At 36.6% G+C, this 26,909-nt stretch overlaps 1 protein-coding gene across 4 annotated transcripts; it reads right to left on the bottom strand.

Annotated features, from left to right (window-relative positions):
- Positions 1–17: 17 nt before the first annotated feature.
- On the bottom strand, positions 18–26,176 carry LOC132061843 (D-lactate dehydrogenase [cytochrome], mitochondrial). 4 transcript variants are annotated; one of them, XM_059454503.1, is made up of 18 exons: positions 25,747–26,176; positions 24,432–24,531; positions 23,950–24,050; positions 23,039–23,087; positions 21,874–21,966; positions 20,780–20,870; positions 19,245–19,305; positions 17,239–17,275; positions 17,107–17,168; positions 16,292–16,388; positions 12,756–12,830; positions 10,014–10,122; positions 8,131–8,240; positions 6,986–7,048; positions 5,836–5,915; positions 5,595–5,725; positions 4,679–4,722; positions 18–220 (listed from the first exon to the last, which is right to left on the bottom strand). In XM_059454503.1, the coding sequence occupies exons 1-18, from the start codon at positions 25,977–25,979 to the stop codon at positions 101–103; spliced, it is 1,656 nt and encodes a 551-aa protein (XP_059310486.1). In that variant the 5' UTR covers positions 25,980–26,176; the 3' UTR covers positions 18–100. The 4 variants fall into 4 exon arrangements, with proteins under 4 accessions (XP_059310486.1, XP_059310485.1, XP_059310487.1 ...); XM_059454502.1 differs by having other exon boundaries at positions 20,756–20,870; XM_059454504.1 differs by lacking the exon at positions 19,245–19,305 and having other exon boundaries at positions 17,239–17,282; positions 20,756–20,870.
- Between the last annotated feature and the right edge of the window lie 733 nt (positions 26,177–26,909).

The raw sequence follows: 26,909 nt of genomic DNA on the forward strand, positions 1-26,909 counted from the left end.
TGCAATATGAATAAGGGACTTGATCTAACATAAAATACAATGTCACAACAGATATTAGGGAAAAAGAACTAAAAAAAGGAAACCAGTTCACACAGCTATCTCAGAAGCAAACGTGAGGCGGAATAAGCTTGCCAGGGTTCATGATATTGTTGGGATCTAAAGCATCCTTTATCTTTTTCATCGTCCTCAAATTCTCGATCCCAAGTTCTTTTTCAAGATACTGAAAATACAGTGCAATAAAACGTCTTAGTAAATTAGGATACTGGATATTAGTTTGGATGAACAAGAAACAAGACACACAAATTGAATCCAACACAAATTTAATCAAAGATGAAGTCGGACAAAGTTCAAATATCCAAGAACTAAACCTTTTGTTCAACTAGTGAGTGTCGGAAAATAAAATCGATTCTTCTTGTTTGAAAAAAAGTTCCCCCTTATTGCATTGAACAAAATTTGTTTTCATTTGACCTTTCTCCCTTTTCTTCCCCTTTTTGAGGTCCAATAATTACAAAGTCGTGATCATCAAACATCAACAAAATTTGCTTCTGTAACATAAACTCATGCAGTGTTTTTCTGGTGTACCTTGTAGACTGTTAGAATAGGAATAGAAATGGATTTTGTATATAGTATCCTACATGGAAAAGGATTAAGATGTAGTGTCTATAAATATGGCTCAATGTAATAACGTAGATACACAATTCAATAATAATATTTTCTCACATGGTATCAGAGCTTTCGTGAGATATCTATCGCTGTGCAAAATACCAGCGACTCCGGGAACCAAAAAAAAAGTTCGGCATGAACAGTACTTACCGGCGTAAACATCGCCCAAATTCCGGTTGCAACTTTGATTTTTTACCAGATTCCGATCGTCGGGACCATAATCCGACGACCTCTGTCAATTTTCCGGCGTGTCAGATCATCTTTTTCCGGCGAAATCTGAATTTTCCGACGCGTTTAGAGACAGATCCTTAATCTACAGTGTTCGCCTGCCTAGTCCGACCCCACCCACAGGGATTTTGCCTGAAAAGTCACCGGAACAGTATTTTCCGGCAGTTCAGTATTGTTTCTGCAGCTTTTATCACTGATTTAAGCCAGTGATCTCTCTTCAATTCAACATGTCTTTCGGGTTTAATATTTCTAATTCCAAAAATATGAGAATTGGAAATTCAAGTCCTATGATTGCTTCATAACCATTAATAAGGAGATCAGAAAACCGAACATCACAGTCCATGAAGAATCGACGAAGAAGAGGTCGTTTTGGAAGATTTCGACCTAAGTGTAGTTACTGTAACAGGTTTGGATACACTCGTGAAGTATGCTATTCTCTGCATGGTCGACCACCCAAGAATGCTCATATTGCTCGGGACGGCCACCACAAAATCAACGGGTTCATTTATCCGAAGAAGAATATAATGAGTACCTCTTCATGATATCGAGCAAGTAACGGACATCTCCACCAGTAGCCTCGCCGCACATTCTAATACCAATCATGGTTATAGACTCGCGTTAACGATCATTTTACGGTGATAAATCGCTTTTGTCGAATATTGATTATTCACGTCTCTTCCCATTATTACTTTAGCCAATGGGATCCAAACAAAACTTAAAGGGGTTGGACAAGCTAATCCCATCTTCTTGTCCTCTAAACTCTGTTCTTTATGTCCCTAGTTGTCCTTTTAATCTTACATCTGTCGGTCGTTTGACACGTGCCCTAAATTGTGCCATAATATTTCTTGATGATTCTTTTGTTATGCGAGCCGCGAAAGCGGGACGGTGATTGGTGCGGGATATGAATCACGGGGCTCTACTATCTAACACTTACCTCTCCTCCTAATTCCTCCACGAGTGTTACGGATCCTCAAACTTGATCCATAAACAATTGGGACATCCGAAATCTGTTCAAGCTACGAAAGATGGTGCCTAGTTTGTCTAATGCATCAAATTAGATTGTGAGTCGTGGCAATTTGGGAAACACACTCGCACTACCTTTCCGTAATCGAGAGTCGTCGAGTCTATTTTTTCAATAGTTCATTCGATATTTGGGGTTCTAGTAGAGTCGGTTCACCTTTAAGATTTAGTTATTTTGTTAGTTTCATTGATGATTTTTTCCAAATGTACTTGGTTATTCTTAATGAAAGATCGTTCGAGTTATTCTCATATTCAAGAGTTTTTGTCTTTGAAATACAAAATCAATTTGGTGTTTCTATTTGTACCTTTCAGAGTGATAAAGCCTTAGAGCACAAATCCTCCCAGTTTCAGCAGATTATGACTCACCAAGGAATTATTCATCAAACATCCTTTCCCTACACACCTCAGCAGAATGGGGTAAAAAAGGAAGAATAGACGCCTCGTTGAGGCTATCGCACTTTCTTCGTTTGAATCCCGTATTCATTGCGTTTTTAGAGAGCGTGCGATCCTCGCGTCTTGCCATTTAATTAATCGAATGCACTCATCTTCTATTCAAAAATCGATTCCATATTCCATAGTATATCTCGATCATCTCTAGATTCTCTTCCTCCTCGTGTTTTTGGGAGCACATGTTTTGTGCATAACCTAGCTAAGGGACGAGATAAATTAGCTCTCGCTCTCTTAAACGTGTCTTTCTTGGTTATTCTCGGGTTCAAAAGGAGTATCGTTGCTTCGACCCGATCTCCGTCGATATCTTATGTACGCCGATGCCACATTTTCTGAGTCTCAACCTTACTTTAGGTCTCCTTCTGATCATCCTGATATCTCTGAGGTCATACCTATACCTCAGGTTTTAACTACACCGAACTTTGAGGAATCTACAGTTACTTCTACATCTCCAATCACAGTGCCACCACTTCTGACTTATCATCGTTATCATCATCTCATTATGCCTTTGTATCATCATTGTCCTCTGTCCCCATTCCTAAGTCTACAGGTGAAGCCCTTTCTCATCCCGGATGGCAACAGGCTATGATTGACGAGATGTTTGCTTTACACATGAGTGGTACTTGGGACGTTGTTCTTCTTCCGTCAGTTAAATCTATTGTTGGTTGTCTTGGGTTTATGCAGTCAAAGTTGGTCCGGACGGCCAAGTTGATCGGCTTAAGGCTCGCCTTGTTGTGAAGAGGTATACACAGATATTTGGGCTTGATTATACTGATACTTTCTCCCCCCATGGCTAAAATAGCATCGTCCCATCTTTTTATCCCATGGTCGCTCGTCCGCCATTAGCCTCTTTATCAGTTGGACATTAAGAATGCTTTTCTCCATGGTGATCTTGAGGAGGAAGTTTATATGGAGCAACCACCTGATTTTGTGCTCAGGGGGAGTCTAATCTGGTTTGTCAATTGCATCGGTCACTTTTGTCCGAAACAGTCTCCGAGCCGGTTTGGTAAAGTCGGCCACGATGAATTCGGGAGTTTGGCATGACTCGCTGTGAAGCGTAATCGTTCTGTGTTTTATTGACATTCTGCTCCAAATTTCAGTATTTATTTGGTGATTTATGTTGACGATATCGTTATAACTGGCAATGATCAAGATGGTATCAATAATTTAAAGCAACATCTCTTTCAGCATTTCCAAACTAAAGATCTTGGCAGACTGAAGTATTTTCTAGGCATTGAGGTTGCCCAATCCACATCATGTATTGTTATTTCGCAACGCAGATGCCTTAGACATTAGCCGAGGAGACAGGAATGATGGGATGTAGACCCCATTGACACTTCCTATGGATCCGAATGCTAAACTCCTGCCCAGGAAGCGGGGAGCCACTCGGTGATCCTGGAAGATATAGGCGGCTGGTTGGTAAGTTGAATTATCTCACGGTGACTAGACCTGTCATTTCGTTTCATGTGAGTGTTGTAAGTCGATTTATGGATTCTCCATGTGATAGTCATTGGGATGCGTTGTCCGCGTTACGCGATATATTAAGTCGATGAGATTTGCTTTTCGAAGATCGAGGCCATGAAGCGGTCGTTGGATATACAGATGCTGATTATGCGGGATCACTCTCGATAGACGTTACGTGGGATATTGTGTGTTAAAAGGAGGTAATTTGGTGTCTGGAAAGAGTAAGAAACGAGTGTCATTGCTCGATCTAGTCTTTGAATCAAAATATCGAGCAATGGTTGTAGCAACTTGTGAGCTAGTTTGGATTAAGCGATTTGCTCGGAGAACTAAAGTTTGGAGAAATCGGTCAAATGAAACTTGTGTGTGATAACGACCTTCATATTGCATCAAATCCGGTATTTCATGAGAGGACTAAGCACATTGAGATTGACTGTCACTTTGTCAGGGAAAAGATACTCTCCGGAGATATTGTTACAAAATTTGTGAAGTCAAGTGATCAGCTTGCGGATATTTTCCCCAAGCCACTCAGTCGTCCTCGTAGTAGAAACATCTGTAACAAGCTCGGCACATATGACTTGTATACACCAGCTTGAGGGGCAGTGTTAGAATAGGAATAAGAATAGGAATAGGATTTATATATAGTATCCTACGTGGAAAAGGATTAGGATATAGTGTCTATAAATAGGGCTCAATGTAATAACGTAGATGCACAATTCAATAATAATATTTTCTCCCATATTTTCTCACAGACAATGTAAGGTTAACCGACATTCATCACTAATCATGTTTATGTGAACAATTAACATTATCATATTTGTAACACATCAAAAAGCCAAAAAGTGTTTGAACATTGTACCTTCATTTTCCCAGTACCAACACCATGTTCTCCAGTACAGGTGCCTGTGTTGGCAAAAGAATTAAAATAGAAAAGACCATTTCACATGCCTTAGATGAAATAGTACTTTCATCAAGAAATAGAGCCCGCTTGGATGGGCTTATGGCTTTTGACTTATAAGCCAAAAGCCATAAGTTAGGAATTCTAGCTAATGACCTTTGGCTTATTTTTGTCATTTTAGCTTAAAAACAAGTGTTTAAACGCACTTTTTTTATTTTACTCAAACACCACAAAAGTGCTTAAAAGCTATTTTGGCTTAAAAGCACCTAAAATAAGTCAATCCCAACAGGCTCATAGAACCACACGAACAGCAGCAGAAAGAGTTTCAGGTGAATCATGAATGGCCGTAACTACAAAAGTTGCTAGAAAAAGCATGCATATTCAAAGTTCGCATACAAATAACTTGAATACGACAATTGGATTGATAGGTTTTGGGACAGATCCAGGAAAACATATAATCGGTTGACTGAATACAGGCAGAAGATTCTTATTATTGAAAAGAAGGGAGGAAAAAAAGTGTGGCTGCTAAGCTTTCTTTCCCCATTGGATCAATGTCAGTCGAACAACCTTTCTTGGAGATACAGTTACTGGACAAGCAGACCAAGTAAGATTAAAGATCAAAGGTCAGGCTATGCAGCTCCTGTATAAGCTTATACTTATCCTTCCCAAACTCTGCAGTGATGTACTGATCAGAACATCACTCATTGCCCAAGGTGACTTTATCCTTCTGATCGTGCTTTCACATGGATTGAAACTTCATAGACTAAAATGAAGCTAGACTACTTCCTTTCTTTTATATTCCCTTTGACAAGGTGTTGAATGGAAATTGTAGAGGAAAGAAGAGGATCACTAAGCCTCAGATAAATGCAATGTGTACCTTCCATTGATAAAGCAAGATGGACCATGAAGTGGTTTAACCTCTCAGCTTCTCGTCGTTGTTCCTCTTTGGTAGGATCAAATAGAACTACTGTGTGGAAATTCCCATCACCAGCATGAGCAATGACGGTGCTGTTAAAATAAGAGCCAATGAGAAATATATATTGTACAAACTTGTATTCTTAAGGTTCATAATGCCCAATGTGTTAAGAGTCCAATAATTTTATGCATAAAAGACATACCACGTTAAAGGAGAAGCATCCAACTCCTGTTTTGATCTTGAAATTAATTCAGCAAGGTGTGACAACGGTACACACACGTCCTGCAACAAAACCAAGTATGTATTAAGATAATTAAAATGAAATAAACAGAATAGAGAAAATGATATCAGGTTAAGAAGCGTATAGAAATCAAAATCTTTGCAAAAATGAGAAAATAGCCAATATATCATCTCCTATTGGAATCACCTTATAAAAAGTGATTATGAGTAGGGAATTTAACCCAAATAAAAGTAAGAATCTTTGCAGAAATGAGAAAATACTATTTTAATTACCTATTTTAAGTGTTTCTGAGTTGGGATTTAACTGAAAGAAACAACACAACAGAGAGCTAGTCTTTAGTCTCAAGTCTCAATTATGTATTGCTTATATCAATATCCATTAGCAGCACCCTAGCTTGGTAAGGAGCTCATTTTCAGTCCAAATAATCATGTACACGAGCCAACTTCCACTCCAAACCTGTGTTTAACTATCCGCCCAGCATTCAAAGCAATGAAGGCTTTGAATGCCAGAAACATGAATGCAGAATTACCAATGGACCATTTAGGTTCCAAGAGAATGGAGGTTTTGGTGTTCTGCTGCAGAATGACAGAAATACTTGAAAAGGAAGCTGAAATCTAACCACGCTCTGAGACACTATGGGCAGAATGCTTTTCCAAATATTTATTGGCTCCAAGACTCCACCCTAGTTCTGCCTTGATTTTATTCCCAATTCCAGGAACATCATTTTTTTTTGATAACCAAGAAATCCTTCTAACCCGTGACGTGCGCCTAACCCACACAATCACGCGCTCTCACCACTAGACCAAAGCCATCGGGCCTTCCAGGAACATCTTATTATTAAAACAGCATCTAATTACGATTCTAGAGGTAGCAAAAGCACCAAACTCCTAATAATCCTATATTCAGCAATACTTGTCTTTTTTCCCTCAATTTTGCGCGGAGGTGGAGGTATGGGGGTTTTTTTTTTTTTTTTTTGGGGGGGGAACTAAAAAGCTTAATGTAATTACATACTGAAAATTTAATTAAGTAGTCCTTTATACCAAAATAAAAATAAAAAAAGGTTTTCAATAATGCCAACTTATTTTAGTCTAATGTAGCAGTAGAAACAAACCGTTATCATTGCCTCAAAATGAGGTTTCATCGCAAAGCAAGCCCAGAGTGCCTCCTTTCTTATCTACAGGGTTAAGAAGCCGCTCGATTAGCAAACATTGTCAGAAGGAGTAGTTAATAACTATTCAAAAGTTGGCTTCTATACCACATGGAATCACATTGTCACTGAGGTCACTTAGTTGCTATGAGCTCCATAACATAAAAACCAGTCAAATGGGATTTGAAGAGAAATTATTCAACATACACGAGATGATGGTTACATTTTACAGAAGCATGGTCAGCATAAATATTGCTCCTCTTTATTCAAATTATCAAAGGGGTGAGATTACCATGTCATGTGAGCTATTGTGGGGAACTCATAATTCATAGAGACATAAATGAGCAGTACAGAGTATGAGGGAAAATACCTCTTTACCTTCCCATCATGGAACTAGAAAATTACAATTATAGAAAGAAATCAATTAAGGTATTATTTTTCCTAATTCACATTCCCTTATCTATTTTTCTCAATACTATCTTCCCTATTTCCTAATTCAGTTTTCTCATTTTCAATTAATTGTACTAGAAAATTACAATTGTACAATTGTATTGATTTGCATGTATTTCTCCTCATTTCATGGTTCTATTTTGGTCAAATGTAAGTTGGTGTCAAAAAACATATAGGAATTTCAATTACTGAGAGGTAATCAATGACTTGGGTATTTTGCTACAAAATTTGCATGCTCCATCCACGAGAAGCCTTATCATTGTTTAAAGGTTTCCATCTTACTAGCTAGAAGTTAGAAAATCTTTTTTCTATAATGAGAAAATGATGCAAAATCGATGTTTTGTTAGTAAAAATAGTAAACAAGCCCTTCTTGTGCCAGTATATTTTCTTTCATACAACACAGCATGAGACTAGAAATCTGAAAAGGTTTTCCTATTCTTTTCTCAATTTTTTGGCACTAGAGGAAGAATAGGGTTTTTATAGAAGTTACCATTGCTAGCTGCCATCTACTACACATACCATATGATATATCCATGTTAATGCATATACTAAAAAGTTACTAGAGCCTGAAGAAAAGGTAATCTTATGAAGAAACATTGAATAGAAACATAACCAAGAAGAGATAATATTGAACAAACAGAACTAAGATAATAACGTACCTTCCAGAGTTCCTTTTTCTCTTCAGGTTCTTCAGCGAAAACAAAATCAGTACCATTGTGCTCAGAAGCTATCTTCTGAACAATTTGTGTTTGCTCACGTGCATATGCCTCTGATAGATAACGGCACAGAAGTGAGGATATAGCCAGTTAAACAATAGATGAGTGGCCTCAGTATAGTTAGTGTGTTGACTATATTCCCTCCCTACTCCAAAACCCCCGCCCCCCAAGAAAAACAATAGTCAGGTTCAATAATGAGTTCTCAGAGTGCAAATCTTAGTAAGCATATGAGGCACACATGAAAAGGGCCAGATGGAAGCTCAACACGTTCTGCAGATGAGTTGTAATCCCCCTACCCCATGTAAAGACAAAAAATAAGTCACTCATCCTGACCTGTCGAAAGGAACTAAAAATAAGTCACTCATCCTGACCTGTCGAAAGGAACTTTTTGTCAAAACTCTGGTTAGTCCATATGCACTCCTATATTCTGACTTATCTAAATTGTTCTTCTGACTTACTATTCTCGGAAAGGAGCTTGAGTTTTCACCCATAATGGTCATCTATTGAGACCTTTCTATCACATTGTCAAAAATTGTAAAAGAACTTGTTCGACCAGATTTATAAATCAATAAACTACAAATCTTTCATAGTTGAATTTCAAATTACTTGTTTGAATAATGACTAGGATTAGTGAGTACCTAGAAATTATTAGACAAATCTGAGTCCATCAAAATAAGATCTCTGTACTGTAAGTTTCTAAATTAAATATATTTCCAGAAAACACACGATAAATGAAAAAAAAATACAGCACACATGTTAAATTTTTTCGTATCAACTATTAGTCTCATTAGTACATAAATCTGGCGTTAGGAAACTCAAGATAGTATTACAGACAGAAAGGCAAGTGGATTTCTGAGAGACAGAGAGAAGGAGGAGGAAGAGGAGGACGAGCAGTGGAGGCGAGCCCAGAATGGAGATGAAAGAGAGAATAGAGATGAAAGAGAGAATACGAGTGAGAAAGAGGGGAAATACTGCCCGAGTTCAACTGAAAGGGATATCTCAAGGACGGTGAGAAAGAGGGGAAATACTGCGTGAGTTCAACTGAAAGAGATATCTCAAGGACCATACCGGAGAGATAGAAAGGAGATAAGTGGTTTGACAAGGGAGTGTCCATCATCTTAGCCAAAACGGGACTGAACAAGAGAGGTCTATTAAATGACACCTCCTGGTGCATCAATATAATGTGCTAAATGCATGACCATCATGACTTGGAGTTGGACTTGAAACAGAAATTTAATGATTTGGTTGTCTAGCCAAAAAAGTAGGAGTAACTTGGGCTTGTGGATGTGAAACCCAGATGGCCAGATCCTTCCATCCAAACGGTACCTGCTAGTATTTCATTATCAAAATTCTCAATAGAACTATAGATGCAAGCAAATTCTCATTTATGGAGTATAAAAAGAAAATCATTTTCTTGTAAGGCAACTGATGCAAGTCTGAGGTTGTAGCAGAACAGTCAATGAAGTTGGAATAGACCATGAGAGAAGCGTTCAAACCCCAATAGAGGCAAAAAGGCTAGGGATCTGCCTAAGTTTTAGCGGACAAAGGAGTACGTGTTCTATTGGGAGATATCATCTAACTGTGGATTACTTAAGGTGCATCAGAACTGGCACGGACACAACTGTTGTAACTTCTTTTTTCGTTTTTTAGAAAAATGGATCATGCTGGTATGCTGCCCTCTAGTACTGCTCATGAGATTAAAGATCATAACACAAGTTAAACTAGGCATTAAGCAATTATATGGTGAGACAACGATTAAGTTCTAGTATGGTCATACCATAAAAATAAACAGACAAGAATTTTTATATCAAACCTCCACACTTCACCTGTGCCTACAAATTCAAACATCAAAGTTGGAATCTCCGGCAATTTTTTGTCATTTGCAAGATTGATTGCTCTGATTTGAACTTCATCCAAGAGCTCCACTCTTGACACCTAATGTGCATTGGAGCAAAATAATTACTTTGGAAAGTTATGGTTTCTGCTTTGAATTGTCCAACACTTAAATTGAGACCCCCTCACTTTCCCCATTGCTGAATTAAGCAATAAAAAATGTACATTAACTCTACCAAGTCATCAGTTCGAGCAAATAGACGCATGAAAAGAAAATAAAGTTTCAAAAATCATTAAACTATTTGGTATCCTCTTGAGATGTGAATGACGGAAGTTCTTACACAGAGACGATAACTGGAGACGTTTTACGCTACTAAGCACTGGCTCCATCAGTACATGTAAGAAAGAAGAAAAGACTATATAGCAGGAATGAAAGGATGCATGCATTGCCAGTATACACGTAATACTCGGAGCAAGCAACACTAAAGCTATAAGAGGTTACTTATAAATAGAAGACCTTACTAAAATCATTAGTGAAAAAGAGTCTCAAAAAATTTAACGACCCAAAAGAAAAACTGAAGGTGACTAAAAACCTAGTCATGGAGGTTTTCAAAATCCAAATATTGACCAAGAACTTAGTCATGAAAGAACACAATGAAATACCCAGTTACCAGGCAGAAGAAATATGTCCCTTAAGCAGCATACTCCTTAAGAAAAAAAAAGGTATTGCACCTTACCGTTGCCTTTGAAGGTCTATCTATTTAGCAAAAATGTCTCAACACAAGTTATGCTAATCCGGTGATATAAATGCTTCTATACTTCACAACTAAACATGACCAAGAAAAGCAAAAGTAACACGCGTATTGGATTTGCATATATGTGTATTGTTCAAGAAAGTGGCGTACAGGCTCTTATGCATGAACCCAGTCTGTATCGACTAACATTCTAAGGCCCTAGTGGTATAAAAGCAAATACACCTTTTCATATGTGATAATAAATTATCTCAGTTTTTAATGAACTTCACACTGCCCGGGCCATCATCCACCTCATGTGTCTAGATGACTTAAAGAAAACATATCGTGTTTTTAAAGGTAACATATTTGTATATTAATATATAGACTACACAAAACATGTGGAGTCAACATAATTACAGAGGGATGCAGAAGAAAACACTTAATCCTTTGCCGTCTCACAAAGATTCTAAAACATCAAAATAGATTCATGATCGTCTAAATACTTTCACTTACACCGAAAATAGAAAAGAACTAAACACTTCATTTTCATCTTCTGGATATGACTGGATTTTATCTTCAAAGCTTCTTTGATTTTTCTCTTCCCAAATTGTCTACCAGATGCAAACTGGGATAATCCTCCATCTCTCTTTCTAATTAGAATAATTACCTTCTCTATTCCAACATGCTAGAACTTCAGGTATTCTTCTAGGCATAGCCCACATAATACCCCTTAAGATGATGAAGATCCTCCATAACCGCACAGTCAATTTATAGTGCAAAAGGAGATGATTAATTGTTTGTACCTCTTCTCCACCTAAGTAGCATTTAAAATATAGTTGGTATCCTCTTTTAGTTAGATTATCCTGTGTCATAACTGCCTCTTTTGCAATTAGCCATGTAAAGCAGGCAATTTTATAAGGGATTTAACTTTCCAAATCAACTGCATAATCACCATGCAATCTGGCTGTGTTTAAAAGGTTAAATTCCTTATAAGTTGATTTAACAGAGAACTTCCCTTGCTTATTCCCCTGCCAAATCATACAGTCCACAGAAGTTGAATTCCTGTTGAATTGTTAAAACTCTGTAATTCTGTCAATCTCCCAATCATTTCGTAATCTTCTCAAGGTAAAGTTCCACCCTTGGTTATTCCATAAGTCCTTTATTGTTGCTTCTTGTTGCTGACTCAGACTGTGAATATCTGGAAATAGTTATTTCAAATTCAGAGGTCCTTGGCCTAGCCAATTATCCTCCCAAAAGGATATCTTCATGCCATTTCGTACTCTGAAATTTGACTTATTCATGAACTAAGGCCATAGATTCCCGATTGACTTCCAAAGACCGACTCCATACCATTCACAGTTTTGGTTCTCCATTTTCCTTCCATGCCATACTTCTCCCTAATCACCTATTCCCATAATGATTGTTCTTCAGCAGCAAATCTCCATAACCACTTCATCATTTAACTTTGATCTGACAGCTCAACTTATTGATTCTCAGGCCCCCTCCTTCTTACTAGTTGTAAGGGAGTTCCATTTATCTAAATGGATATTTTTCTTGCCACGGTTTCCTTCCCACAAGAATTCTTTCTTAGTGCATCTATTCTGTCCAGTACATTTACAGGTATTGGAAATAGTGACATTATGTAGGTAAGTATAGCATCCAGTACAGAATTATCAGTACACTAATCTACCTTGCCTTTGATTTGTACTTTACTCGTAGACAATCAAAAAACATTGCCCATCGGTGCACAACTATGTCTCTCTTTTCTCTAGCAAATTTAAAGGACAATTCCATACAAATCTAGTTCACTTTTCTATTAACTTATATAAATTTAATAAGGCATGATTAGATTTACATGCAACAAATTGGAAAGCTGTCAATGCAATTAATGGAGCCATACAGAGAACAGTATCATGAATATACATTAGGAGACTGGTCCAACTAACTTCATTAGAATTTAGTTATCATTATCCTAACACATATTAGTTGTTGAGTTCTGACCTGTATGCCAGAATGCATTGTGGCTATAGCAACATCTGCTGCATCCTTAATTGTAGGAAAGTTGCACATTGCAACCTGTGCCAATATCATGTAAAAGAAGAGTTCAACCAAAAGCTTTTTACAGCAAAACATAAGAAGGCAGAACTCTCTCTACAATGGGGTTACATAGACCGGCCTAATAGTAAGACAAACATGAAAAATATGATTAAGCTTCTAACTTAATGAAGATACAGGGTGTCATACAGAACAAATTTATTGCATCAACTCCTGAGGGACATTACACAGATCAAAAGCAGCACCTTCAAAAATTTATCATTGCAGCGATCACACAACTGAGGCCTAGTTTCACTGGCAAGCCTGACACCACAAGAACCTCAAGTTCTTTCAGGACTCCATAGCAACAGGGTAGTATGTATCTTATCAAGTTCTTTTATGTCTCAACAGCATCAGGGCACATGTAATCTTAAGTTCTTAACTCAAGTTCTTTCAAGTCTCCAGGCAAAAATGTAATTTGCAATCTTACCCAGTCATATTAAATAAAAAATCAAAGTTACCATTACATCATAGTTTTACATGAATATCCATTTCCATGGTTTTAGGACTTCTAGAGACAAAAGAGGTATTAAGTAAAAGACGAACAAATCTGGACAAAGGGCAGCCTAGTGCACAAAGCATTCCACGTTCACGCAGGGTCCTGGAGGAAAGGGCCGTACCCTAAGGGAGTACATTGTAGGCAACCTACTCTGACCCAAGTACCAATGGATGATTCCACGGCTCTAACCCGTGACGTATCGGTCACACAGAGACAACTTTATCGTTGCTCCAAGACTCCCCTTCACGAACAAATCTGGACATTATTGAAAAAAACTTTTGAAGATAACTAAGCTTTGAGGACACCTGTAAATGTATTTCACTATGACTTAAAACTTCAACGTCTCTTAGGTATTTTGGAAAAGTTTTTCAGTAGTTCAAAATGAGTCATTTTTCAGAAAATCCATTTCTTATTTGATAGCCAGAACAGGGACCATTAGTTTGATTTAAAGAAGCTTACATATTCATCAAACACGGGCAAATTTGTCTAATCCATATTCAATGAAATCTCAAATAGCAGTCAATGTTTACCGATCTGAATTCATATATAGATTGGATTAAACAGGACTGTTTTAATAAAGTAATAATATCATAAAATTGTTCAAAAATATATATTTTTCTACAAGCGACACCTAATCTTCTATACATAAAGGAACCTCATGGGTGCACCAAAAGGAAATTAGCGATAAGAGGCTATTCCTCAATTGTACAAAGTTCATTTCAAGATTTTCAAAAGCTCTTCTATCTCTTTCTCTCCAAATGACCCAAATGAGAAATATTGGAGCAACATTTCATGCCCTGGGTCTTCTCTCCCACGTACCATTCGAACTGATTGTTAACTCTTTCACATTACATGACATCACCCAAGATATATCAAACCAACACAGAATTTTCCATAATAACCTCGAGACTATCTGACAATGAAGAAGGAGATAGTCGACGTCTTCACCTGAACTCTTACACATATAACACCAACTAACGTATGTAAGCTTCCTCTTCCTCAGATTCTCGATCGTCAAAATCACCCCCGCTGTTGCTAACCAAGTGAAGAAGAAAAGTTCTCATGGTATCTTAGGGATGCAAATTAATCTATGTGGGAATGCAACCTCCTCCCTATCCAGTAGCTTCTCATAGTATGACTTAAAAAATCCATCGTTCCCACCTCCCACCTCCCTTACATTGTGGTTATTATGTGGTGTTCCTTGTTTATAAAGCAAACCGGCTACATTTTGGAGTTCTAACACTTCCCAATTCTGAAATTCCTCCTAAATCTCAAATCCCAAGACTTCTCCATCTTGTATAATCTCAGATTCATAGGACTGTCATCTCCTTTTGGCAACATTTTGTAAATATTTGGTAATGTAAGTCTCAACATATTGCATCACCTGTGCCCCCAAAACTCACCCTCCTCCCACCCCCCACCCTGTAAGGCACAAAGCTACTAAACTCTTTCCATCCCCTCAACATGTTCCTCCACAACTCGCATCCGTAAGGCACGGTTACATTTTTAGTCCTCCAAGCCCATACCAAGACCCTGCAGTTTTCCCCTATCACCTCACTAAAAAGCATATTCCTCTATCCCAAATCTCTATAAGCATTTTCCTCTTAAGGCCTTTTTTTTTTTTAAAATAACCATGGTGTCTGAACCAGCTTGCGCGCACCTCGATTAATTCCACGGGATACCTGCCAACTCCCACCAACAACAGGTATCAGGTAACTCTGTCCACCAAAGCTGGGACAAATGGGAAGAAATCACCCAATGTTTTTGTCTACACTGGGATTTGAACCTGAGACCTCTTGGTTCTCAACCCACCTCATTGACCACTAGGCCACACCCAAATCCCTATAACCATTTTCCTACTAAGGCCTTGTTAGAAACCTTCACATTTTAAGATCCAAGCCCACCAAAACACTTGGAGTTGTAACAGTTTCCCATCGCACCAAATGAACTTCCTTGCCCTGTCTGTCGAATCCCATAGGAAATTTCTATTAAGTCTCTCAAAATTCTCTATAACACTAACCAGTACATGAAACAAAAGACATAAAATATGTGAGATGCTCGATAATGTGCACTTAATAACACTTCATTTTCTCTTTTAAATAAAAATCTTTTCAGTCATCCTAAAAGCCTCTCCTGAAGAACCAACTTTCATGCTGCTTGGTCCTTATATGAAGCACCTAATGGTAAGCTGAGGTAGGTGATGGGAAGAGCGCTGACCTTGTAATTCAAACCTGTGCGTGAATTTCATATCCACCACATTTCCAACTAGTATGATCTAGCACTTCTTGAAGTTGGTCTTAAGGTCTGGCACCACTTGGAACCTTGTTAATACATGTCCCAAATTTTCCAACCGAGTCCTATCTGCATCACAATATACCAAAGTATTATCTGCAAACAATAAATGTGAAACCCTTACGTTACCATGTTCCCCAACAACATTGAAGCCCCTCAGGTATCCACCCCTCACAACTTTATCCATCATCCTACTCAGCACCTCCATTACTACAATGAACAGCATAAAAGATAATGGCAACGAACAGCATAAAAGATAATGGATCTTCCTGTCTCAAGCCTCCCAAACTACGATTAAACATGACATAAATCGTATTTAACCAAATTACACAAAAGGATGTTCCCCAACAACATTGAAGCCCCTCAAGTATCCACCCGTCACAACTTTATCTACCATCCTACTCAGCACCTCCATGACTAAAATGGACAGCATAGAGGATGATGGATCTTCCCGTCTCAAGCCTCTCGAACTAGGATTAAACATGACACAAATTGTATTTAACAAAATTACACAAAAGGAATAGATTACAGAGTTGAATGTAAGTAGATATTCCCCAAGTACGTGAAATAGATGACAGAGTTGAATGTTACAGTGCAGAGCAGACCTCATATTTGAGCATGTTTATCACGGAAAAGTTAAACAGTAAAATACCACTGACGATTGTGGAAGTTTCTGCAAGCGCAATGTAATTCCAGTTATAACACCCAAAGTGCCTTCACTTCCAATCATCAGCCGCGTCAAATCGTATCTGCAACAGGCAGTTTCACCAATTTTAACTAATGCTATGTGGACAGTTTTCTTAATGTACAAAATTGGTAACTGATATCAAAACTAAAACAATGAAATCAAAGCTAATGTAATTCCAGAGAGGAGGAAGAGATTCTCTCTCTGGAAGATCAAAGAATTGATCATCACACTGACGGCTCTTTCATTGGGATTATTTGTTCTCCTAGCATTTCATGAAATTATCTTCAAACTTCGTCAAAATAATCTCAATTTCTCCCCCTCCCTTCTCCCCACCCACTCGCGACTGATGAAAACTCCAACATTTGTGTCCCATGTTATTAGCTTTCAATCCCACCAAATACCTCCTCTCTCACGCACAGCTCACTTCCCTCCATGCAGTATCTCGGTGATTCTACTTTCAAAATTCATAACCTGAAACTTTTTGGAGTTCGAAATCCATCTCTATCTGAGTTGACTGGAGGCTAAATCCTTGAACTTACCTTCCTCGTCAAAAACAGTGGAAATCTTATTTGATAAATTATCAACAGAAACAATGGCAAACAATGAAAACAAACAGCATTATCATTACAGAGAAGATGCATGTGCTTCCAGTTATCATGCTTTTTGAAAACCAAATTGCCTATTCTCATTCTTCATTTTGGAACAAGATCAATTTGTCAGAATGAAAAGAAAAAGGAGATCAAGTTACAAAACTTCGAGACTGATATAAGCAAACACACCCAGCAGCACTTTTCCTGGCACGGGATGCAGTCTTCATAACTTCTCCATCAGCTAGAACAACCTGCAAGAGAAACTAAATTTAAAATCTTGCTCTCCCATCTATACTGGTTTTCGGTGTCAACATTACAAACCTTGAGATTTATGACATTATCGCGCATTGTACCATACCTACATGCTAAGAGAAAGAACTCTTAGTTGGAAACAAGCCAGAGAGTAGTAACTCCAAGATTGCGAGATCAAGATATTGTAAATCAAATATTGACAAGATCACACTTAGAACATTTTGCTCCAAATTGAGATATAATTTTTCGAAAACTGTCAACAGGCATAGCCAACTTCCTCCTCTTGCATTTTCTTGTTGGGGCTACTGAAGATGAACCATCAATAACTATAATCAGATTACTACTAGTTCTAGAAATGAAAAGGTCAACAAGAAGAAGCTCAATCAGTTCATGAAGACTGCTACAGATGGAAACTTAGAACAATGAAGAGGAGCAAGTTTTGTCATGCAATGAATTCGGCTTTGCACATTCCTGTTCAAGAATCACCAGATGATTTCTCTTAAAGCAAGCTAACTTCTGGGTCAAATTCACACGAGACAAAAGTTGACTGGTTCACTTTTGCATCAAACGGACAAATAAATAAGTAATAAAGAGTAGGAAATAGAATCAAAAGGTTTAATCTATGCTTTCAACTAGTCTGTACCCTGATGTATGGTGTCTAGATGATTATGGAAACATTCTGCATGGTTGAAGATTCTTGTCCATGATGGAAACCCACGTAGATGGGCTCACTAGACCACCACTTTACGAAACATAACAGCTGAACATCACCACTTTTATAAACATAACAGCTGTCATGATCTAACTACACTAATAAACTAACAATTTCTATGCCAAGTGCATATTTTAATAACATGGAAGTGCTACAGCACGAGATGCCAGTAAAAAGAAAAAGAACAAAGAGCAGAAAACAGAAAACAGAAATGTAAGAATGAATTAAAATATTAGAAAAAATAAACTATGGGAAGACATCTGGAGGAAGAAAACAATTTAGTAACCGAAGATTAGAACTCTAGCTGGAATGTGGGGGCTGCGGGATCCAGGAAAATGCACGACATTAAAGATTGTTAGTTAGAATGTTTTTTATATAAAATATGCAAATTGTTAGTTAGAATGTTGACGGCAGATATATTCTGTTTTCAAGAGACATATAGAGGACTAGACAGTACAGAAACTAAACAAGCATGGGGGAATAGATAGGCTGATTCTTGTCTTCTACATGTCCTTTCACATAGTGTCTCGATTCTTATCTCAGGCCAAGCAAGGAACTTTTGACGACAATGCCAAGGCCCTTACCAGGTAACATTGAAGCTCTAACATTATGTTGACATAATTACGTACACCTCATGTAGAAACTTAACACATATAAGGCATATAGTCCAAAGTGAATAGTTCCATTACCCAGATCTTGAATGCAATGTTTCATGGTTTGCTTTTAAATTTGTGAGTAAGAATCCAGTCATACCTATTTATCTAGAAACAAAAGTCACATGATGTGTTAGTTAATCATAGTATACCTTTAAGATTTGCGACAACACTTAGGGTGTGTTTTGTACGAAGGAAAATGTTTTCCACGGAAAATCTTTTCCTAGAAGATGTTTTCTTGAAAACAAGTGAATTTCTTACTTATCTTCTAGTGTTTGGTACTTTGGTAAGTAAGCAACAAAATATTATCCCAAGAGCATTTATATGTAATCTAGCAAAACACTATGGGGGTGGGCTGGAAGTGGGGGTGGGGGGATGGTCAAAGGGTGGGGGCTGGGGCGTTGGGTGGGTGGGGAGGAGATCAATGAACTTGGAATGTCACTTATAGGACTTGTTTTCCCTACTTCCATTAGGGAAGTCATTTTCCTCATTTTTAAGGAACTTCTTCTCAAACATTTTTGACCAACCAAACATGAGAAAATTGGAAAACATTTTCCGGAAAATGTTTTCCTCCATACCAAACACACTCTGGGAAAAGAGAGAGAGAAGAGTTAAACTCTGAAGGCACATAGAATATAACTAGAGAACATTTTCCAGCAGCAAATGAAATGATCAGATTAACACCGAGGGAACAGTCTCAGAGCAATTACCTCACTGCTAAAGAACCAGAGCAACGTGTAGCACACATTCCTCCGATGGTTGCCCCAGGTCCTGAAACCAATATCAGTACATAACTAATGCCGTATCATCTGAGATGAGTAGAGACTTCGTACATAAGAGTAAACAAAATTTTAAATTAGCAATGGAGCATGGATAAAAACAGGAAAAAGAAATAATTTTTTCTCAGGATATTGTCTTAGCCCATGTCGTTTTTTATTTGGACCAATTTAAAACAAGAATCGTTCAACACGAATTAAATAAATCACTTCAGAAAGATTCCTTTTTTTTTTCTTGTGATAAGTAACAACGGAAAGAGTTGTGCACTTCCAAACTTGTTTAAATCTTTTTTTCTACATTTCTCTTACACTAATCTCTATGTACGTGCTTTGCACGAATATTCCATGTCAATTATTGTAAAATTTGCATTAAAATAATAAACTTTTACTTGTATGTATTCACCTGTATCTAAATGAATATTAGTCGAAAAAGATGAATAATTATATTAATTAGTAACATGGTTGTTGTTTTTTGCTCTAGATTTCTAATTATTAAATCTCATGTTAAAAAGCATTCGTTTCTTTTTCTCTACAGATATTTGATTTCTAGGATTAGTAAGTTAGTAGTAATAGACTACGTTGTTAGTAGTAATAGACGTTCTATTAGGTAATTCAGTAGAAATGGGATTAGTAATTACTAACGTTAGTAAAATTAGTAAAGGAGGTAGTTCAATAGAAATAGGATTAATAATTAGTAAAATTAGTAGTAATAGTAAGGGTATAAAAGTCGTTCAGTAGTTTAAGGCTATTTTGGTCAACCAACATTTATATTCATGCTTTTATAATAATTTTAGATTAGAAAATCCATACCAAGCATGTCCTTGGTCTCTCTTTTTTCTTGAGAATAATACAGAAACACCTTTGACAATCTTCTTGAACATTAACAAGGAAACCTTCTGGTTACAAGCCAGCACACAAAGTGGTTTTCCAAATTATTTAAAGCAATTACAACCAGATTCACAAGGATCACAACAATTTACTAGATCATGGTCTGATCCAACTTTTACTGATAAAACTTTGAGCACTTATTGTCATCATTATATGGCAACTGATAAGCTCATATGAAAGGACGGATTGCGTTGGGGTAGATTTATTATTCTCTACGTAACTCTAAATACCAAAACCTATGCATATAGAATGTGTTTGGGAAAATATATATTTCTTAATATTCCACTTTACTGTCAAAGTTCTTTTATCATTTCCTACTTGGCTAAAAATAATGAACTTTGCAAATGCCTAAATCACATATAGGGATAACATCAACTTTGAGTCGGTGCACAATGTCTAAATTACTGTTCAGCAGTACTTGCAAAAGATAAATAATAAGTATGAAAACATCTTAAAGCCCAAGAAAGGATCTAATTCAAAAAGATAGTAGGAAGTAGAAGTGACAGAAATGAGAAAACTACAAACACTTTTAACTAAAGAAATATAACAGGACTAACCAGGATCAAGGGGAAAAAAGAGACCATAGGGCTCCAAGTATTCATTGAGCTCCATCCAGCCAATGCCTGGTTCAACCACCACATCCATGTCCTCAACATGCAAAGCTTTAACACACTACATTTTAAGTAGATTCACAAAGAAAAGTAAGGACTACAAAGACCCGCGAATAATGCAAGAATATCCTAGCAAAAGCAATTTTTTCAGGACTGCAGCCGCCAAGACAGTCACCATGTTTAACTGACATTGCAGCATTAAACTGGACACAGTTGAATGGAATTACCAAATTAATATATTCACAACTTCAAAGCTAAATGTTTTTCCTCTTGCAAGCTCATATAATAGGTTAATTTCCAAGCGAAAGAGAAACAATCTTGTAAGATCTCCAAAAAAAAGAAAAAAAAAAAGAAAAAGAACCAGGGTGGCACAAAGAAGACTCCGCAAAGGGCCAAAGCACCTCAGAAAAGCCTAAAAGAATCGATTACTAAATCCCACTGAAAGTATCCAAGCTGACCTTGGAAATCCACTTAACCCTTCTATTATACACCCCTGTGGACTATAAATAGAGAAGTTTCCACAGTTCTCTTTATGTTACATCAAAATGGGCAGTTCCTGCAGCAATTCAGTAACTAATTGGTATTTCATTACCTGTAATGCATCAGTCATGGTTTTGAAGAGCCTCTTACCGATCATTGAGGCACTAAAGCTCAACTGTTTACCGATGGACCCTAACAATCATTATCCAAAAATAAAACATACAGCACACCAACTATAAGTTCCCAAACATTTCGGGGTATCAAGCCTAGGTGAGCAGCCAGATGGCATCTTCAATTAATTACAATTTACAATAGTCTTTTGCAGAAAAGACACCAAAAGCAAGTGCCAATCCCTTAATCTTTAGTACGATCTGCTCTCAGAAAACACAATTTTAAGAATAATCTCAACTGCTAAGTCATAATGTGAAAATGGTCGATGAGATACTATCAAGAACCATATTATACACGACCTAAATGTGATCTATTATGCTTAGGATCCATCAATCTGAAGTGATATAATTGTGTGACCTAATCAAATTAAAATAGATTGGTAAATAAATGAAATTTCAAATATAAGCCCTTACATTCATCAATGTCATATCAATGCAAACACCACCGTTGGGAGATAAGGTGTGTCCCTCAATAGAGGTAGCTCCACCGTAGGGAACAACAGGGACCTGCAACAACAATTTCCTGAATTGAATTGGATGATGTAGATGAATCAAACAAGCATAAAGTCAAATTAACTGGGTAGTCAAGGTTTATGACAGATATTGACTTAGGGAACATATGGTCTATGGACAAGTTAAACATAGATTCTGTTGAATTATGGTGTGATGATTAACAAATATGGCAGCTCAGTTGGTGGTGGCTACAAGCTAAAGGCTAGTTGGTTCTTGTGTAGTGCCTAGCACTTATCCTAGCGGGAGTAGGATACACTTTCGCGCGAGATATTTCATAATTTCGTAGTTTCATAAGCCAAAAAGAAATAATAGTTAAGACTATTATGATTAGTGCAGTATAATTAAGAAATAAAGTAAATGTTACCATTATAAATTTTTATAATATCAAATAAAGAACAATTCTAGAAAGAAATTCAAAAATAGCATACGAAAATATGAAATTGTTGGAAAGTTAAATATTCCATTTCCCTTCTAACATGAAATATATTTTAAATACATTCCTTAGCTTTAAAAACAATACAACAGAAAACACTCTATACAAATGAAAGATAACAAGAAATGGAAAACTAAACAAGCAATAACATAAAGGGCATCTTGTTATTTATGTAAAGAAATGGTTAATTAAACAAGCAATAATATAAAGGGCATCTTTTCCATTTACATATTCATGTGCAGGTATTTTTAACATGCTCAGTGTTATTCACATGGAATTCGGCACAATATAATATAAGCAATACAGCATAACTAATGCAGGCATTATCAACAAAATCCAAAAATTGCAACCAAAAACCCAACTGTTTATGTAGAATTTTATTAATGGGAGCATTTTCATAACGCAGGTTACCAAATAACTCCTAAGGGTATTTCATTGTACTTACCACATAGCATCTATGCCATTTAAATGAAAGAAATTCAAGTTACTCTTCAGCAGGTAAAGGACATGAGAAATAGCCATTTCCATCTACCGATAAATGCTTGAGAATGTTCAAGTGCTTACTCATTGCCTTCAGTCAAAAAGTTAAAGCAAAAAATAGATATTAAAGAGTCCGAACAGAGCAATTCAGACCTTATGCAGGTTACAGGACTTAACTATCTTAGACACCTCCTCCCCAGACCTGCATTAGGGAGAACAGGCAGAATGATTATCATTATGTTTTCCAATAGATAAAAGCTTCACCATGAACAATAAAATCACCATAAAATAAAATAAAACCACTGTAGCTTCACCTTGCTGAAAAAGCTAAAAATGTTAAATGAAATTTGCTCGTATTAAGATTAAAGGTATTATACAAAGAACACTGATTACTTGTCTGTACCATGTGATAGTTTGACTTAACACATCCTTCTAAGTTAGTTCAAATTGCAAAACATCATGTCTAAAACGTACAGGAGTGTGAAAAATCTAATTTTTCATTTACTTGGAGATGCACCAGTGGAAAGACATTCATGTTACTATTTACTATGGTAGCCATGAAGATAACAGTAAGCAAAAGTACTGTCAAATTGGAAAACTAAACAATATCTTAGAATGTCCGACAAATAAAAACAACGGTGTTCACTTTGAGACTAGGAGAGTTCAGAAGACAAACCCTCTTAACTTTCAAGACCGATCATTTTTTTCTCTGTTCTTCCCTTTTTTTTTTTTTTGTATGATATGTGGAGAGGGAATACCCGGCATCTATGTTGCTCGGACTCTTCCAATAATATTGACGGGGCGTGTCGGATCCTTCAAAAGTAGTGCATTTTTTGGAGAATCTGACACGGGTGCGGCAACATCTTTGGAGAGTCCGAGCAACATAGCATGACATAAAGTACATGTCAACATGCCCTACAATACCTATGTACATAGAACTTGTGGCCTAATAAAACATGAACCAAATTGCTTTAGCGGCTCAGCGACCATTAAGGAGTTGAAATACATCCCACATCGGAAGCAAAGAAATTAGAATAGTAACTTTGGCTCAAATTGAGTCTGACCTTGGATAAACTACAACATCAGGAATGTTTACTGCTTTATGAAAGCTGTTTTGTGGCTTCCCGTGAACACATCTCTCATCTTCGTCCGTTGTCATGTTCTCCTACATCATATTGTTTCAACATACCTCAAACCAATTACAAAACTACATATAAAATTCCACTACTTAGCTAAATATTATCTGATGCTGCTAGAGATTTATAAGGCTTGGCTAGCAGGATTGGGTGGAGTTTGTAGAGAATCATAGTTTGTAGATTCTTGATCTTTTGGTATACCCTTTGTATACGGCCGTTGCGGCAATGTTTATGAACGAAAATACTTTTAATTGATCAAAAAAAATGGTTTGGCTAGCAGTGAAGACAATCTAAATTAGTTAAAGAATTAGAAAGCATGATATATGCTTATATTCAGGAAGCAAATTAAGGACCAAATTCTTAATATGTATTAAATAAATTAAGCAAAGAAAAATATTAAAACATAATACCTGGCAAATTCCCTTCAATTCTTCTATAAGCTCTGGTGGAACTTCCCTACGAGAACCTTTCACGGCATAATCTGTGCTACCTTTGCCACCAATTTTCACACTACCAAACACATAAAAGAAAATCAATAAGTCCACATATCTAAATCATCTGAAGGATAAAGATTTATATCTTCCCGGACCCATTTCACTAATCAATCAAGTCAACAATGCCTCAATCCCTAATCAATTGAGGTCTACTATAGGCATCATCTGTAACCATCTCACTCCATTCAGGTTCATCTCATTCCAATCAAACCTCATACATTCTACATAACCCATGAATATCCAAAGGCTGCAAAATCTAGCTCAAAGCATGTGACTTTCTTATTTTCCAACATGACTTCCCCATACAAGCTCAATTTGAATAGAAACAAAAAACAAGTGTCATTCTTTTCAATAACCAACATTGTTTTAATATAACTAATGATCCACACGGATTATTCATACGTAAGCTTTAAGAAAAATAAAATTTCCAAATTGTTAAACCACAAAAAATGAGTAGAACCTCAGATAATAAACACATTTCAAGAGAAAAAAATATCAATGCATGACTAATTTATCAAATAGACTAACAAATGTAAACCAAAAGAAGTAGTATCATTCTTTCCAACAGTTAAAACCATCATTATACTAATTTCCCTTTATATCCAACACACATAATCAGAAAAAAAAAAAAAAAAAAGAAAAGCTCAAATTTAAGAAAACCCAAAAGAAAGGTCCACTCTTTCCAATTGTTAAACACACCACCATTGGGGTAATAATTCTACAACAACATACCCAGTGTAATCTCACAGAGTGGGGTCTAGGGATGGTAGAGTGTACGCACACTTTACACCTCTACCTAGGAGGTAGAGAGGCTGTTTTCGATAGACCCTCGAGTCGAGGAAAAACAGTTCAAAGCAGTTTGGAAAAGAAAGTAGCGGAAATGAAGAAGCCATGCCAAAATACTACAGAAAGCATGACACACTGGGGCAATAATTCTACTTCAAGAAAATATTTATGGCATTACTAATTTATCAACCAAAATGGGGATATTTCAAAAATATACCACTTCTGAAAATATTTACGCCACGTAGCTGAATATACAATATTATTCAGCATTATACAATATTATACAGCATTATAAGTAATGTATCAACCTTGTATAATAGTGTATAAAAGGTATTTATACACAAATATGCACTAAATCGGGTGTTTATACACAAAGTATGGGCTACATGGCTTAAATAGTTTAAAAAATAGACATGGAGGGTAATTTTCTCACAAAAAAGACTACCTTTTTGGGTCAGAAAGTGAAGCATCATTGAGAGAGAGTGAACCAGCAGAGACAGCAAAGGCTAAAGGGATTAAAGAAGCAAACCATAATGGAGTTTTCCCGTTTCTTGAGCAAATTACTGGCTCTATAAGGCTAGATGGATTATGGGGTCTTTGGATAATTGAAGTTCTTAGATTATTGCAAAAGGGTTTTGAGCAGGATCGTAAACGAGATAACAATGAAGAGAAAGCCATGGCCAAATGTTATCGTACAAACAACAATTCGGTTTTCTTGGTTCAGTTTATGTTTGATAATAAATTGTGCAAGATTTGGTGTTGGTCCAATTGTATGGGTGAAGTCTACGTTTGATAATAAATTGTCCAAGGATTTGGTGTTGGTCCAAAAATATTGGTTCAGTTTATGTTTGATAATAAAGGGAATTTGGCACACTGTGTTAGACTAATTTGGCCTATATATATATTAGTCAATCTTTAATAAGTTGGCATAAAAAGGTCAATATATATGTTTTGGGTCAAATATTTTAGCATAACATGACTACTTTTTGAGAAAAAATAGCTTCCACCTTCTCATTCTCTCTCTACTTTATTCTCTTTATACCTTGGTTTCTCCATTTCTTTTGTCCAATTTATTTTCTTAGTTTCTCATTCTCTCTCCAAAATTTGCCCCACCACTTTATTCTCCTAAACCCACCACTTTCTTCTCCTAAAATCATTCAATTAGAACTCCTCCTACAATTAGAACTTCCTCTATAAGAATCTTGTTTTAAAAAAAAAAATGGATTTAGTGGAGTTCAAAATAGGTATACACCTCGAATCAAAATTTAATCCTTAGTGTTAAGAATACAATAGCTTGAAATAGGGAAAGAGAAAGATATTCTCCCTATTTTTGCTCAAACAAAATATGCGGATGAAACATTTGGCTACATAGTGCCAATTTTTCTAGGCTTAAGTTTTGCTAAACACCTTTGGATTAAAAGCATGCCAATACTATGTAAGACTTGCACCTAAATGTCAATTTCCCGATAATAAATTGTCCAAAGATTTGGTGTTGGTCCAATAACATTGGTGAAGTTGTGACACAAGGGAGTTTCCTGAAAATACAGTATGATATTGATGGATAAGTGTAAATTATGTAAAAATAACGCCAGAATTTTCTATTTCGAA

This window comes from Lycium ferocissimum, chromosome 7, assembly GCF_029784015.1.
Source record: "Lycium ferocissimum isolate CSIRO_LF1 chromosome 7, AGI_CSIRO_Lferr_CH_V1, whole genome shotgun sequence".
Lineage (NCBI taxonomy): Eukaryota > Viridiplantae > Streptophyta > Magnoliopsida > Solanales > Solanaceae > Lycium > Lycium ferocissimum.

Excerpts from the sequence above, each read along its gene's own strand:
- LOC132061843 (XM_059454502.1), bottom strand. The coding sequence starts at position 25,979 with ATGGCTTTCTCTTCATTGTTATCTCGTTTACGATCCTGCTCAAAACCC. Across the intron at positions 24,051-24,431 it reads AATTGAAGGGAATTTGCCAG|GAGAACATGACAACGGACGA; the intron begins GTATTATGTTTT and ends AATATGATGTAG. Across the intron at positions 23,088-23,949 it reads GATGTTGTAGTTTATCCAAG|GTCTGGGGAGGAGGTGTCTA; the intron begins GTCAGACTCAAT and ends TCCCTAATGCAG.